Source organism: Alternaria conjuncta (genome assembly GCF_024043145.1).
Source record: "Alternaria conjuncta strain BMP 0040 chromosome Unknown scaffold_34, whole genome shotgun sequence".
Lineage (NCBI taxonomy): Eukaryota > Fungi > Ascomycota > Dothideomycetes > Pleosporales > Pleosporaceae > Alternaria > Alternaria conjuncta.
Window position 1 is genome coordinate 59,897 of NW_026250123.1, and position 13,412 is coordinate 73,308.

General features: G+C 52.9%; 4 protein-coding genes across 4 annotated transcripts; 1 reads left to right on the forward strand and 3 right to left on the reverse strand.

Annotated features, from left to right (window-relative positions):
• Window positions 1-2,648: 2,648 nt before the first annotated feature.
• J4E85_011370 (uncharacterized protein) lies at window positions 2,649-3,992 on the reverse strand (the record flags this gene model as incomplete). The annotated part of the gene is made up of 1 exon (XM_051475573.1): window positions 2,649-3,992. One exon carries the CDS (start codon window positions 3,990-3,992, stop codon window positions 2,649-2,651), a length of 1,344 nt encoding a protein of 447 aa, XP_051320588.1.
• A 2,645-nt stretch (window positions 3,993-6,637) lies between these two features.
• J4E85_011371 (uncharacterized protein) lies at window positions 6,638-8,067 on the forward strand (the record flags this gene model as incomplete). The annotated part of the gene is made up of 3 exons (XM_051475574.1): window positions 6,638-6,761; window positions 6,814-7,617; window positions 7,670-8,067. 3 exons carry the CDS (start codon window positions 6,638-6,640, stop codon window positions 8,065-8,067), a joined length of 1,326 nt encoding a protein of 441 aa, XP_051320589.1.
• A 1,309-nt stretch (window positions 8,068-9,376) lies between these two features.
• On the reverse strand, window positions 9,377-10,859 carry J4E85_011372 (uncharacterized protein; the record flags this gene model as incomplete). Its single annotated transcript, XM_051475575.1, has 2 exons — window positions 9,377-10,683; window positions 10,739-10,859. 2 exons carry the CDS (start codon window positions 10,857-10,859, stop codon window positions 9,377-9,379), a joined length of 1,428 nt encoding a protein of 475 aa, XP_051320590.1.
• A 411-nt stretch (window positions 10,860-11,270) lies between these two features.
• On the reverse strand, window positions 11,271-12,114 carry J4E85_011373 (uncharacterized protein; the record flags this gene model as incomplete). Its single annotated transcript, XM_051475576.1, has 2 exons — window positions 11,271-11,728; window positions 11,793-12,114. 2 exons carry the CDS (start codon window positions 12,112-12,114, stop codon window positions 11,271-11,273), a joined length of 780 nt encoding a protein of 259 aa, XP_051320591.1.
• Window positions 12,115-13,412: the final 1,298 nt, after the last annotated feature.

Genomic DNA, 13,412 nt, shown 5'->3' on the forward strand with positions numbered 1-13,412 from the left:
TGTCTCCATATCATCGATGCAGAGTCTTCAGTGGCGAAGTAGTGCTTTTGCGCAACGCTTTCTCGAAATGCTGGTGTGTGTATCCCTTGCGTGCGACGGTTTGAGCGAGTCATTTCCCGACGACCTGGTTTAGTGACGGGAGCGTTCAGCGGGGAAGGGGGGACTCGAAAAACATAGCGGCTGCCGCGGGTGTGGTGTATGGGTTGCACTATGATGTAGCTTCGAAGGAGAGCATGCCGTTGACTGGACACTTTCATAAAACGGTGGCATGCTGCTGCAAAGAATTCCACGGCTAGGACCTGTTCATCTGCAACACGTCATTCCTCCCCTGATCCCACGATATATGACGGTTTTTCCTGTTTGAGAGGTATACGATGCTAAGGCTAGCAACAGTGGCGCTATTGTCGATACTTTGTGGGAACACGGATGTGCCAATCATTTCTGCAAGCAAAGACATAGTGATGCGACCCGCAGACGCGGTTTGTACGACCTGAGCGCTACTAAGAGTTGCTACTGTTGTCTTAACCGTTGATGGTATAGCGATTTGTTATAGCGTACGTTGCTTCATCGCCCAGCGGAAGGCTCATCGTAGTCTACCAAGGGTATCGATATACTATCGATCGTAAATATGGCTGTTGGATCGACCAAATCCGCGGCCACCATCGAGATTGTTCGATGATAAAGTTCAGTCGGGATTGAGAGGTGCTTCTGCCAGTCCTTGTTGGCGTAGATCCTCCGCTTCATGTGAACTCTTCCCGTTGAGTCGATCAATCCTGATCGGCCCACTGGGGGTAGTGACAAGCTGCCGCGGTCTCTACCCGTGATCTATGCCACGTGGAATGCGGCATCATGCCTACAATGAGATGTCGTGTGCCGATGTCATGAACGGAACATGACAGGAAAGCCTCCGTGATTCTCGTCGCTTTGGGTTATTTAACGCGTCGCATACTTTTCCTTCCCCTTGGAAGCCTCCCAAAGTAGAGCTTTCCCCGATCTCCCCAACGACCCTTAGTGGCGTAATTGTAGTAGGTCCAGCCCGTCTCGGTCTTGCTAGTGAACAATCGCAAGAGGCAATGTGTTTGGCGCAACTGCTACTTCCCCAGGAAAGTCCTCTGTCGTGCAACATGAGCCGAATAGCCTACGTAGCTGCCGCCGGCTTGCTACATGACACAACGTCACACGTCCAACGGAAGCGGGATATCCAGCGCAAAACAACGTCGTTGTGTGTACAAAGACTGGCAGGAACAGAAGTTTGGAGAAAGTCTGGAGAGCATTTCAAAGGCTAGAGCTGGAGATGTTACCGCTTTCGTTGACTGTCTTTTCTCTAACGCTAGCCTGTGATATGAGGTCTTTTCCTTGAAACCCCTGTCCTACAAAGGAAAAATCTGGTCTTGAAAAGGCGGCTTGTTGTCCGCAATCGTAGGAATGCATCATCAATCATGTTCCAATTCTCAGAGCTTTTACAACTACCCCAAATCTTCCGCAAAGACGAATCGCGATCCATTCGGCGTCGACAGCTTCCAGAAGATGGTCTCGAACTGTCTGACATGTCCGGCACATCACCTTTCCTATCGACAGAAGTCTCTCCACGCTCTTCGTTGGACTCAACGCGCTCTGCATCTTCATCATCATCATCTTCCAGTACTTCGTCAGCAGCTTCACGATCATCCGCCTCACCGAAACGGCGATCATCACGTCTTCCGACCCTCTCTTCGCCATACTTATACGAAACGCCGGTTTCTTTCTCAGGGCCTCGGGGGTGCTCGCACGGAATGTATCGCTAAAAGCGTGTGAGCAGCGCTCATGCTTTCGAAAATGCCGGTTATCCTATTGTCGGCACACTTGAAGGTTGGCGATATCATCCTCAGCATATCCCACACGAGAACATGACACGACGTTCCCTTGGAGAAGGTGATATCTCCACTAGCCGTCCGGCCTTGTTGAGAAGATCGGGAACTGTTCTCGGGGATGGTTGTTGGAAACTCTGGCTCTACTGGATAATCAAATCTCCGGATGGAATGTAATCGCTTGGACATACAGTTAGGCTGGACTTGGATTGGGTGACTTGTGAATATGTGGCGGTTGGATGTACGTATGTACTCTGAAAAGTCTTTCGTTTCGTATATGATACCCATTTACATATTAAGTGTCCATCATTTCCCAGAACACTGTGAAATTACCGAATGTTAAATGCAACAAAACTTGGGGAATCGCGCTCAAGTCAGGTGGTAGATGATTTCAGTGGTGCCTGCATACGTCATACGCCAACGCTAACCAAGTCCAGTCTAATGCGGAAGTCTTCCGCTTCCGATCAATCCGCCTTGACATCCGATCTCAGGAACTCGACCTCGTCAAACAACGAAAGAATGAACAACCTGGAGTCACATACTCTGAGGTCGTTCAGACGGCCAGCTACTTTGCGCAACTTAGTTGCCGCTATTGTTGCAGCGATTTGCATCGCTGCCTCCAACGTCTCCAGGACAACCTAGGCAGCAATCCGGTCCATTTTCTCAAACAGCGGCATCGTGCTGTCAGTTGATAACACAAGTCCATCGGCAATGTAGACTTCGCCAACATTGGAACTGGAATATGTAGCTTGAACCACCTCACCCGGCGGTTAGGCGAGAGCCAGCGTGATCGCCGTCGTCTCACATGTCGCCATCCCCAGTGAGCTGTCGCGAACCCTCACCCGCAACAGATATCAACTCGTCCTTGTCTGGGTAAGCGGGTCCGCCCGCATCCCAGTGCTCTGTTCGGAAGTGGGTGAGGAATACCACACCACGACCTTCAATGCTCACCTTGCAGACAGGACAATGCCTGAGGCCTTGGTTCTGAACAGCTAGACTCCACACTCTTGGAATATTCCGGCGAATATGCTCTTTCAACGACTTTTCGACATGAGATTCTACAAGACCACGGAATTGAGAGTGTTCCCTTTCCCACACAGCGCCCAAGGCTAAGAGCAACGCACGGTTGGTGGCACTCGGCTCCAGCGCTCTAAGAACGGTCGTCATGTCCTTGTACAGTTGTGTGGTATGGTATTCCAATGATTCCTCTGGTGTTTGCCGACATATGAGCTGTATTGATACAATCTGAGCCATCAGGATATCAAGATGCTCTAGTCGCAGTGGCAAGTCTTCCACGCACCGAGAACGGACGGTAACAGCGGCACTGGTCTTGGTTGCGAACACCACCGTTGGACAACATGGTGGTATAGTGACAGTCTGACCGGTACGCTGAACGAAGGCAATGCCGTTTTCCAACTCATGGCATACAATTGTGTAGTTTGGCGCGACATCTCCGGCAAGATCTTTGAGATACTCGTGCAGGGTCGTCAGATTATGTGGCGTGGACGGATACACGATGTATACGCGCACACCGGTAAGGACATGTATGGTACTAGTACTCATCAGGGCTGACGCCTCAACGGGAAGAAGAGCACCACAGGACATGATCGAAGTGGTGTCGGTGGATGACCGGGTGAGCGTACTCGAAGCCTCGTTGTCGCCCAGGAAAAGCCTCAGACAACGGTCTATTACAGGCGATCGGAAGGTGAGCGTCGTTGCGTATGGCGCAAATTGTTGGTCCTCAAGATATTCCACAAGCGTTCGAGCTATACCCTCCCGACTTGTGTCACCTCCTAAGAAACGAAGAGAAAGTGGAGGGGGCCTGGGGGGATATAATTGCGCTTCGTCGACCCACGACTGGTGCTTCTCCAAGATCTTTCTCAGTGAGCGCGGGTGTGGCCAACCAGCGCCTGTTTCGTACAGTGTCAATTCCGGAATGTCAGTGACTTTGGAGGCACCATAAACAGTAGCAGAACTCTGGACAGCGTTGCCATTCTCAACACTGAGGAGACTGATACGGCCAGGGATTATGAGATCTGCGAACTCTGCTGCACGAGCAGCTGGACATGATTGAAGCTCGCGGATGACAGGATCGAGAGTCCATAGGTGGAGGGTGGTTGATATGGCCTTGGAATTGCCCGACATTATTGGTATTACGATTGTGGCGACTGCACGGGCTGGGGTTGGTGTAGGCGCAAAGATTAAGAGTTGTCGGAGTGGACCATAAGGGTAGAAGTGTCAACGTCTGTACGAAAAAAAAGCTTACACTAGCGTGAAGGCGGGTGCACCAGCCGTGAAAGAGTGAAAGAGCTCCAGACTTTTTGCTTCAGGGCGCTGGAGTCGCAAAGAGAAGCAGCACGTCCGTCGCCGCTGACATGTGCAAACCCGGCTTTCTAATCACCGATTTAAACGACTGTACGTAGTCACGGCTTGAACGACGACATTCAGACTTGCGTTACCCCCTCCCTAGTATTATGTCGGGCTTGCCAGCCACGGAACACAAGAGCGAGAAGACTCAAAGCAGCAATGTCGCACACGGTCTGGTGCCCAACGGACGCCACTGCCACTCTAGACATCCCCGAACGGAAGGCAAACCTTTTGCGAAAGCAGACCGGAAACCTAGGTCTAGATTCAGCAGTAGATACTACGAAGACACCGTGAAGACTATTTGCCTTCTCAATTACCCGGTCAATTAAGGCGCTTCGGGTAACACTCGTCTTCTTGCCGTCCCTCTACTTCGCTCTCCCATAGAGCTACATCGAGCCATAAGATAACGCTTTGGATCATTAACTGTATCTGAGACTTGGACTGGTGTTGCTCGTATGCTCCACGATGCGTAGGTCTTGATGGTGGGGCTGATCTGGCTGGTTTCCGCGACCAACGCGCTTGGTTCATATTCGATCCTATCACACGATACTCCACATACGACCACTTTTAGTCCATGGCTATCGCAGGCGGTGTCATGACTGTGGTGTCCATCTTGTTTGTGCGCGAGTCATACCCTTACGTCCTGCTTGAACGCAAGGCACGACGTTTGCGGGAGGAGACGGGCAATTTGCGTCTGCGGTCAGCGTTAGACACTGGGAAGACGCCAAGAAGTCTTTTCGTCTACTCCATCACCCGTCCCCTGAAGTTGCTCTTGTCTCCAATCGTCTTCTTGCTTTCCCTCTACGCCGCTATCGTATACAGCTATCTCTATCTCTGCTTCACGACGTTTGAGATCGTCTTCTACGGCCAGTGCAGTTTCTCAAGCGGCGAGGCTGGCCTGTCAACACTCGGCATAGGCATCGGCTCGGTGCTGGGATGTGTCATATGTGGCGTGGCTGCGAATGCCGTCTCCAAGAAGTTGACCGAGAAGCACGGTGGTAATCCAAAGCCAGAGTATCGACTGCCACCCATGATACTTGGTGGCTTGTGCACGCCGATTGGCTTGTTCTGGTACGGGTGGTCTGCGCAGGCTAGAGTGCATTGGATTGTGCCTATCGTTGGCACGGTCTTCACTGGTATGGGTTTGGTCTTCACCTATGCAAGACTTCCTTGTGGCATCTCAGCGACCTTTCATCAATCATGTGACTAACAACAAGTAGATGCCGAGAGCCATGTATCTCGTCAACGCATACACTGTTCATGCTGCGTCTGTAACAGCTGCAAGCACAACCTTCCGATGTCTTCTCGGGGCCCTCCTTCCGCTTGCGGGCCCTGCCATGTATGACACACTAGGCCTGGGCTGGGGTAACTCACTTCTTGGTTTCATCTCCATTGCCATCTTCCCAGTACTATCTCACCTGTATCTTTGTCGGTAGCGATTGCGAAACGCCAAGCTTTTCAGGGTGGAAATTTGACTGACTTTTGCAAGCTATTGCTTGAGTACACGGGTGACGGTATCTGTCTGATAGAAATTGAAACGCAGGTGGATATGCCAGCTCTATATATGTTGATACGCTGGGCTTTTGAACCTGGTGAATCAATCCCCGTCGCGATACGAATGTTCGTTGAAATGTCCTCAGAATTACCGGTGATGACGCTCGTCAGGCTCGAGCACAAACACCAGAAGCAGGAATCTCGCGGAGGCGATATTATTGGGAACAATAATAGTATCGACCCGTCGAAAATGACAGACTTCCCACGGCTCTGTACCACATAAATTGACCTTAGCTGTCACATCCCGGGCGGGTGCATTCTGGTGTTTCGGCTGTCTATCCGTAGCCGGTTCCACAATCGGCTATCCGCGCTAAAGCACCAAGCAACCGTGATTTCCTGTTCTGCGCGTCTTAGCTGCATCAAGGCTGCACGCCAACAGGCTTAACGCGTCTCAACCAATGGCACGCTCAGACGATCGCCCGCAGCACGGGCGCACGTCTCCACCAGCACCCACGGCGCCTGTCCTCTATCACTGTCATGATGGGCCTCGTTGCCGTTTGTGCCCTGCTACTGGCGCCGCTTAGGGAAGGCGGGATGCATTTGCGGCAAGCGGCCATGATGGAGATTGGAAGGAGCGATAGTAGCTTGGTTCGCTGGTTTGTTTGTCGAGACGCGAGAAGTTCTTCGTTCTTGTTTCTTCGCAGCTATTTCACTCTCGTTGTCGCTGGTCTTTGCCTTTACGCCCGTTTGCGCTTCCTTTCTGCGCCTGTATAGTCGTTCGTTCGTTCCTAGTCGACGCCACTGCCGTTCACTGTGCACTTGTGGCGAGCTAGTGCGTTTGCCTGATATTTGCTTGCAGCTATTGCGACACATTTTCTCTTGCAACCGCGCCACATCGAAAGGAAACCACTTAGTCGATACACTGCAAAATGGTCCAATTGGTATCGCTCAGCCTGTTGGCGGGCTTGAGCGCTGTCGCGTCGGCTATTCCTACCATTGAAGTCAAGGGCTCCAAGTTCTTCACCAGCGAGGGCAACCAGTTCTACGTCAAGGGTATGTCCGACGATAAGACTGGATCAGGACGCACACTGACACTCACGCTCAGGTATCGCGTACCAACTCGTTCCCGACGACCCACTCATCGATGCGACGCAATGTGGTCTCGACTCTGCGCTCATGAAGACCATCGGTGCCAACTCGATCCGTGTCTACCACGTCGACCCTGACTCCGACCACACCGAATGCATGAAGACATTTGCGGATGCTGGAATCTACATCTGGGTCGATCTCGATACCTTCGATACTCAGGTCGAGCAGAACACTCCTCGCTGGGAGACCGACCAGCGTGATGCTTTCGCCAAGGTCATGGATGAATTCCACCAGTACGACAACACTGCTGGCTTCTTCATTGGCAACGAGGCCATCACGACCGCAAACGGCTCCGTTACCTCACCCTACATCAAGGCCGCCGCCCGCGACATGAAGGCCTACCGCGACGAGAAGGGCTACCGCAGCATACCAATAGGATACTCTGCTGCCGACATCGCCAGTCTCCGTCCTATGCTGCAGAACTATCTCGCTTGCGGCGACAATGCGTCTGAGCGTCTCGACTTCTTCAGTCTCAACGCCTATTCTTGGTGCGGACAGAGCTCCTACCAACAGTCTGGCTACGATCAGCTTGAGAAGAACTCTGAGGATCTGCACATCCCTATCTTCATGTCGGAGACTGGTTGCAACACAGCAAGGCCACGCGATTTCAAGGACCAAGAGGCACTTTTCGGAGAGATGGCCGACGTCTGGTCTGGCAGCATCATCTACGAATGGATCGAGGAGATGAACGACTACGGTCTCATTAGCTACGGCCCAAAGGTTGACCCTGCTCAAGCGCCGGATGGTTTCCCTCGCTCAGGTATGTCGTGCATCCTACATTCCTTCTAGACACGTCAACTAACAGCACACAGGAAAACCCACCCCAGTAGAGCCTGATTTCCCCAACCTCTCTGCTGTCTGGGCTACATTGAACCCTACCGGTGTGAAGGCGGCTGATTACAATCCCACCAACTCGCCTGTCGTCTGTCCCGACTTCACAACCTCGGTCTGGGAAGTCAACCCCACCTCTCCCCTGCCAACACTGGGCCAGAAACACGACTTCAACGGTACCCCTACGTCTGGTAGCTTCAGCGCAACGGCGACTGGAGGCTCTGGCGCAGAAGAGTCCGGCTCTTCAGGAACCGGATCTGACAGTGCGGAGACATCTGCGCCCCCTTCCACCGGTGCCGCGGCGGATTCTCTGGGCAAAGAGCTCAAGGGAATGGGTGCGCTGCTCGCGGGTGCTATGGCTGTTTTCGCCTGGCTATGAGTGCTTTTCACGTCGCGTTCTTAGAGCATCACCACCGTGTCACGCGCCTCCGACCTTGATGGATTTTGATGAAGACTTCACGGAAGACTATGTTTAATGATTCGAGTATATATTTGGACTAAACGATCCTTGGTCCAGCTTTGCATGTAGGATTAGGATAATAGAATACTAAGAGAAGCTATCTCGATGTTACACTTACACAGATCCATGACCGTTCACCATCCATTCACAGATTACCATGAGAAACTGCAGTTATGACCTGTTTGACAAGAATGCTACCGCTAGTATCTGACCGCCCTCCATCTAGCCAGCAGAAGGGCACTTTCGAGGTGAGGTGACTGCGCTATTTCCTTGTCGATTCTGTCACTGCTCGAGCACATACGGCGCTCAGACTCTGTAATAAAGCAGACCAACATAGCAACGTCGCACAACATTCCAGTCATCAACGTAGTTCAAGGACATGACTGAGTCATAGAAGCTTTATATTCTTCATCAGTGTAGATGTATCGCTCTACTATCAACCTCTCGACATCCTCACCAGCGCAATAGCCTAAGCACGACACTACTATGGCAGACTGGAACCAAAGCTGGAGGAAATGTTGCACTCCAGCTAGCACAGGTGCGAGTCTCCATCACACGGTATAAATTCCGACTAACAAGTTTGAATAGGCTGGCTGGCATGCTGCTGTCCATGGGTGTTGTACGGCAGGATCCGGCACCAAGAAGACCATCAAGGTAACATGGACGGATACAATGGTTGGTGCAACGGAAACGTAAGTCGCGTTCCATTTCATGGTCGATCCCATGCTGACCAAAAACGCAAAGTGTTGGCTATGTTTCGGTCTGACCTGTTGTGCGGGTGGATGCTGCGGGTGTGCCCTGCTGCCTCTCATCGATCGCTGGAAAATTCGGAAGAAGTACGGACTGAAGACCGAAGGGTGGTGTGGGACGAAGAAGCTATGCGAGCCTCTCTTATGCGCTGGGTGCTGCTGCCCTTGCAATCTGGTACAACAAGACCGGGAGATCGAGCATCAACACCCAGTGAAGACGGCGGAAGTGGTATTGCAGCCGGCGCCGGTCGAAGCGATGGTTTACTCTACGTCAGAGTCACCTTTGACGCGAGAATCACATCGACCGTCAACTCCCCTGGAGGAAGCACAGGAGGTTTCCAGAAATGACGTGGAGGTCCGTCCGGGCATAGCGATCTGATCTTCCAGCTGTCACGACCAAGAACAAGGGTGTCCATGCATGCGATGGAACAGGGAAATGGGCCATCAAGTAGATAGACGGCAGAACCATAATGGCGTGTTCACTCCTCCTCACTCTCTTCACTGCTGTCCCCGCCCATCAAACCTCTTCTCATAAGCTCCTCAAGATCGTCCTCATCGTCGTCAGCTGCTGCCGCTTCACCAGCCATGCTGGACTTGCGGTCATGACCTGCCGTCTCCTGTCGCGCAGGCGGCCCAATGTCCATAGGTTCAATGTCTCTGTTGTAATCGTCCTCATCATCATCCTCACCTTCTGCATCATCGCCGCCCAGATCACCAAAGTCGATCTCGTCTTGAGCGTTGCGATTGCGGCGGGGGTTCGGCGAGCCTTCGCCGTCGCTGTTGGCGGCGCTGGCGAGCGATATCGGGCCGTTGGAGGGGGAGCGGAGGTAACCTGCATTGAGGTTTGAGCCGAGAGATGCCATTGCGCCCTTGTTGTGTCGTGGTGGGCGTGCGTCGGGCACTTCGATCTCGAGGCCACCGTCATCGTCTGACTCGCCCTCTGCGTCGTCGTCGTCGTCGTCGTCGGACTCGTGGTGTTGCTGATGTTGTTGGTGAGGAGGCGATGGATGTGCTGGCGAGGAAGCTGCTTCGCCGTCGGATTCGTCAGACGAGTGTATGACCTCGGAGGATTTGATTCTCGACGCTGGCGGTGCTGCGGGCTTGGCTTTGGGCTTTGGTGTTGTGTCGGTTGCGGTGCGCTGGAGGCGGACGGCTGGTGTGGCTTGCGTCTTCTTGGGCTTTACCATGGGGTTCGTGGCCGCTGTCTTGCGCTTCTTGGGCGCTGGTATAGCGGCAGCCTTCCGCGCTGGAGCAGCAGTCGCAGAGGCGCGGGCCCCGAACTGAGGTGTATTGACGGCGCTGCCTGTGCCTGTGCGGTAGTCTGGCGAAGACGCGTATTTGTATTCGGACTCGTCGCCCCGTTTCTCCTTCTCCTTGCTCAAGAAGTGTCGGAAGTCGTAGGGGTTGTCTGCATCAGGGTCCCCTCCCTCGTCGTCAGCCGCCGCCTCGCCGAAGAGATCTTCTTCGCCATCTTTGCTCTCTGCGTCACCCTTGAGTTTCTTGGGATATATCTTGGCGTGTTGTGACGAGACGTCCTTGCCGTTCTTGGTCGCGAGGTTGAAGGTGTAGCTGCTGGACAGCGGCTCGAGCGTGGCCTGCTGGCTGGCGGGATCGAATACGAGGACGTATGACTTCTTGGGTTGTGACTTCTGCCCTGTGAATGTGAAGATGTCCTTGTTGCCGGAGCTGTTCGTGTCGTCGATGCGGAGGTTGTATAGGCCGGTCGACGAGGGCGAAGTAAGCGTTGTCGAGCGCGAGTCGGATGTTTGTGGGGGCTTGTGGTTGTCTACCCTTTGGATTAGAAAGCGGACAAGGACAGGAACATTGCAGGAAAGACTCACATTTGACGCTGCTAAACTCCCCTGGCGCGTCGTCGCTGCCTGTTATGCGGTCGCTGATGTGCAGACTGAAGTGCGCCTTCTTGTGCGGTTCGATGCGACTCTCAAGCATAGGGGACGCCATTCTACGCGTCCACCGCTGAGACTTTTGCCTAAATGCGATGGGAAAAAAGAGAACAGAAGGATAATATTGCGGACGCTACGCTACCAACAAAGTGGGCCAGAATGGAATGACAGTTGTTTGCGGAGTTCAGCTGCGTTGTTCACGTCAACTGGAAGTCGCGACGCCGGCCGGTCTGGATTGGGACGCTCCGCTTGCCGTCGCCCGCAGCTAGCCCACCCCACACCTGCACCACTAATTTTAGCCTCTCTCGACATCTCCACCCACGCCGAGCAATGCCTGTATGTCAAGAGAGCTATGCCATAGGGAGAAGAGTTGAATCCTCATATATATCGTTTATCGCTACTATGGCTACAGCTATGCCCCCAGCGTGTTGGACGCATGACGACCCCGCTCAGTTGAGCATCTAACAGCCTACATATCATCGGTATACCTTGTCTTGCTACCCTCCATGAGACCACCGCTCTCAGCTTGAGCCATCAGAGTCTGCGACGCCTTCCTCTGCTTCCGCTTCTGGTGGAAAAGCCGAGCGGAGAACGCCATGCAAAGCGCAACCACTAACACGATGCCAACAATGTAGTGCATTCGCAATGGCGCTGCCTCATCACCCTTCCACGGCACACCTTCAGGGTCATCCTCTGTGAATAGCTGCCGTCCTCTGTCTGATGGCGGCTGCTTATTGATGACGGGGAAGGCCTGCGAGAGGCCTCCTTCCAGCATGCCAGGAAAACCCAAGGCGCAGACCATGGTATCCGCCTCAGGCGTGAACTCGAATTTGATTGGAACTTTAGCCATGCCTGATCCCATCACGTCGAAGCTTGTAGACCATATCCCACCATGCCCCGGTTTCTCGTCTAGCGTGACGGTCAGATCTGTCTTGTCATGCACACGAATATCTCGTTGGGCAATTCGAGCTATGCTATGGAACAGACTTACAGCAAGACTCCCAGTCAAACTCTTTCGAGTTTGTATCGTCGTTATTCTCCTGCTGGCAAGGCTTGCAGTACAGGTTTCGGTGACTGGCAGCGGGAACATTGAAGTCCCAGGGCCAGGTAGGCTCGATAACGTCGTTGATGTACACAGGGACGGTACCAAAGCCGGAAGTAGGTGGGACGTGAGCGGAAGCCTCAAGGTATTGCTCGATCTCGAAGCTAGAGCTCTGAGGGTGCTTGCTAGGCATCAGATCCTGATTGCCTGGCGCCGGAAATTCCCACAGGATTGGACTTGGGCAGTCGCAGTTGTCCTTTGTTGGAGCCATGTTGTAGTCTGACTTCTTTTTTGGATGCTATCGAGTATTGAGATAAAAAGGCGTCTTCAGTAACTTATGGGCAAAGGTGAGGAGAGAACCGCGTACACAATCTCGCATTGAAGCTACTCGGGGCTGACGAAACGCCGTCACGAAGCAGCTTCAGCATGGGGTCGCTCGCCTGTCTCGATGAACCTCGCTGTGAGTGGTGCATCTCGAGTCGGGCGTCGGGCTATGCTGGTTCTAACGCAAAGTAGCGGAGTGGAGTTCGTATACAGCCATTGCGTACACAGCATCGCGCTTCCAACAGGCACATGCGGAGCCTTAATAGCAAGCCGCGAATCAACAGCATAGAAATGCCGGTGCCTTGAGTTTCATACACGTATCTATCGGTGTCCTATCGGCCCGCAACTGCATCGATGCCGTCCTCGCGCGTCACTTCGGAAAGAATACAGACTATCGAATAGACGATGAAATGACAGTATACCAATATTGGAGAGGGTGAATGAATGCGCGTCATCATGGCTATCGAAGTTGTGTCGAGCGTGGAATGTCAATGACCTGACAGATCGCAATGCCAAGACGCTAACCATGAAAGGCTGGTACAGGTCGCACCTGCCAGTCTCGACTGGTATGCGCTTTAATCTTCAATGAACCAGGAATAATGCTGCTGGCCTGCTTATCGCCTCCTTCTAGTCAATACATATCTCTACATGCCGCACAAAAGATCTACCTAGCAAGCATACCGATCGCCTCGTGCCCAAAGGGCTGACCTTACTACAACTGCGCCTACTCCAGCCTGACCTGACCCCAAGTCTGAGCATCAAGCTTATCTTTATTCCAACATTGGAGTGTTGGTGAGGGTTGACCCCACGAGAATTTAAGCAGGACTTCCCTTGGAGGACGCTGCAACAGTTCAGCTGCACGATGTATTGAAGCTGCAAAGCTGCTGCCTGATAATTCGGGCAGTGTCCGTGGCCAGCAGATCGCCGGCACAACAATCCTCGGCTAATGTATCGCATGCAAGGTAGCAACGGCATTGTACATGATTGAGCGTTCAACTCAAAAGCCTCGTGTAGCGACGCTGCTGCAAGGATGCATACGCGAACATGGACTGCTGTTATCGACAAGCGAGCCAACGCCATTCTCGTCCGATAAATCCAAACAGCCATATTAAATGCATTGCCAACCAACGCATCGTCATGCGCCGCCAACCGAGCACTATATCGGAGTATTGAAATCATCCGAAGGCAGTACAGTGTCACAACATACATGCTTGTTCATCTGCCGTGTAACCTCGATCGGAAGAA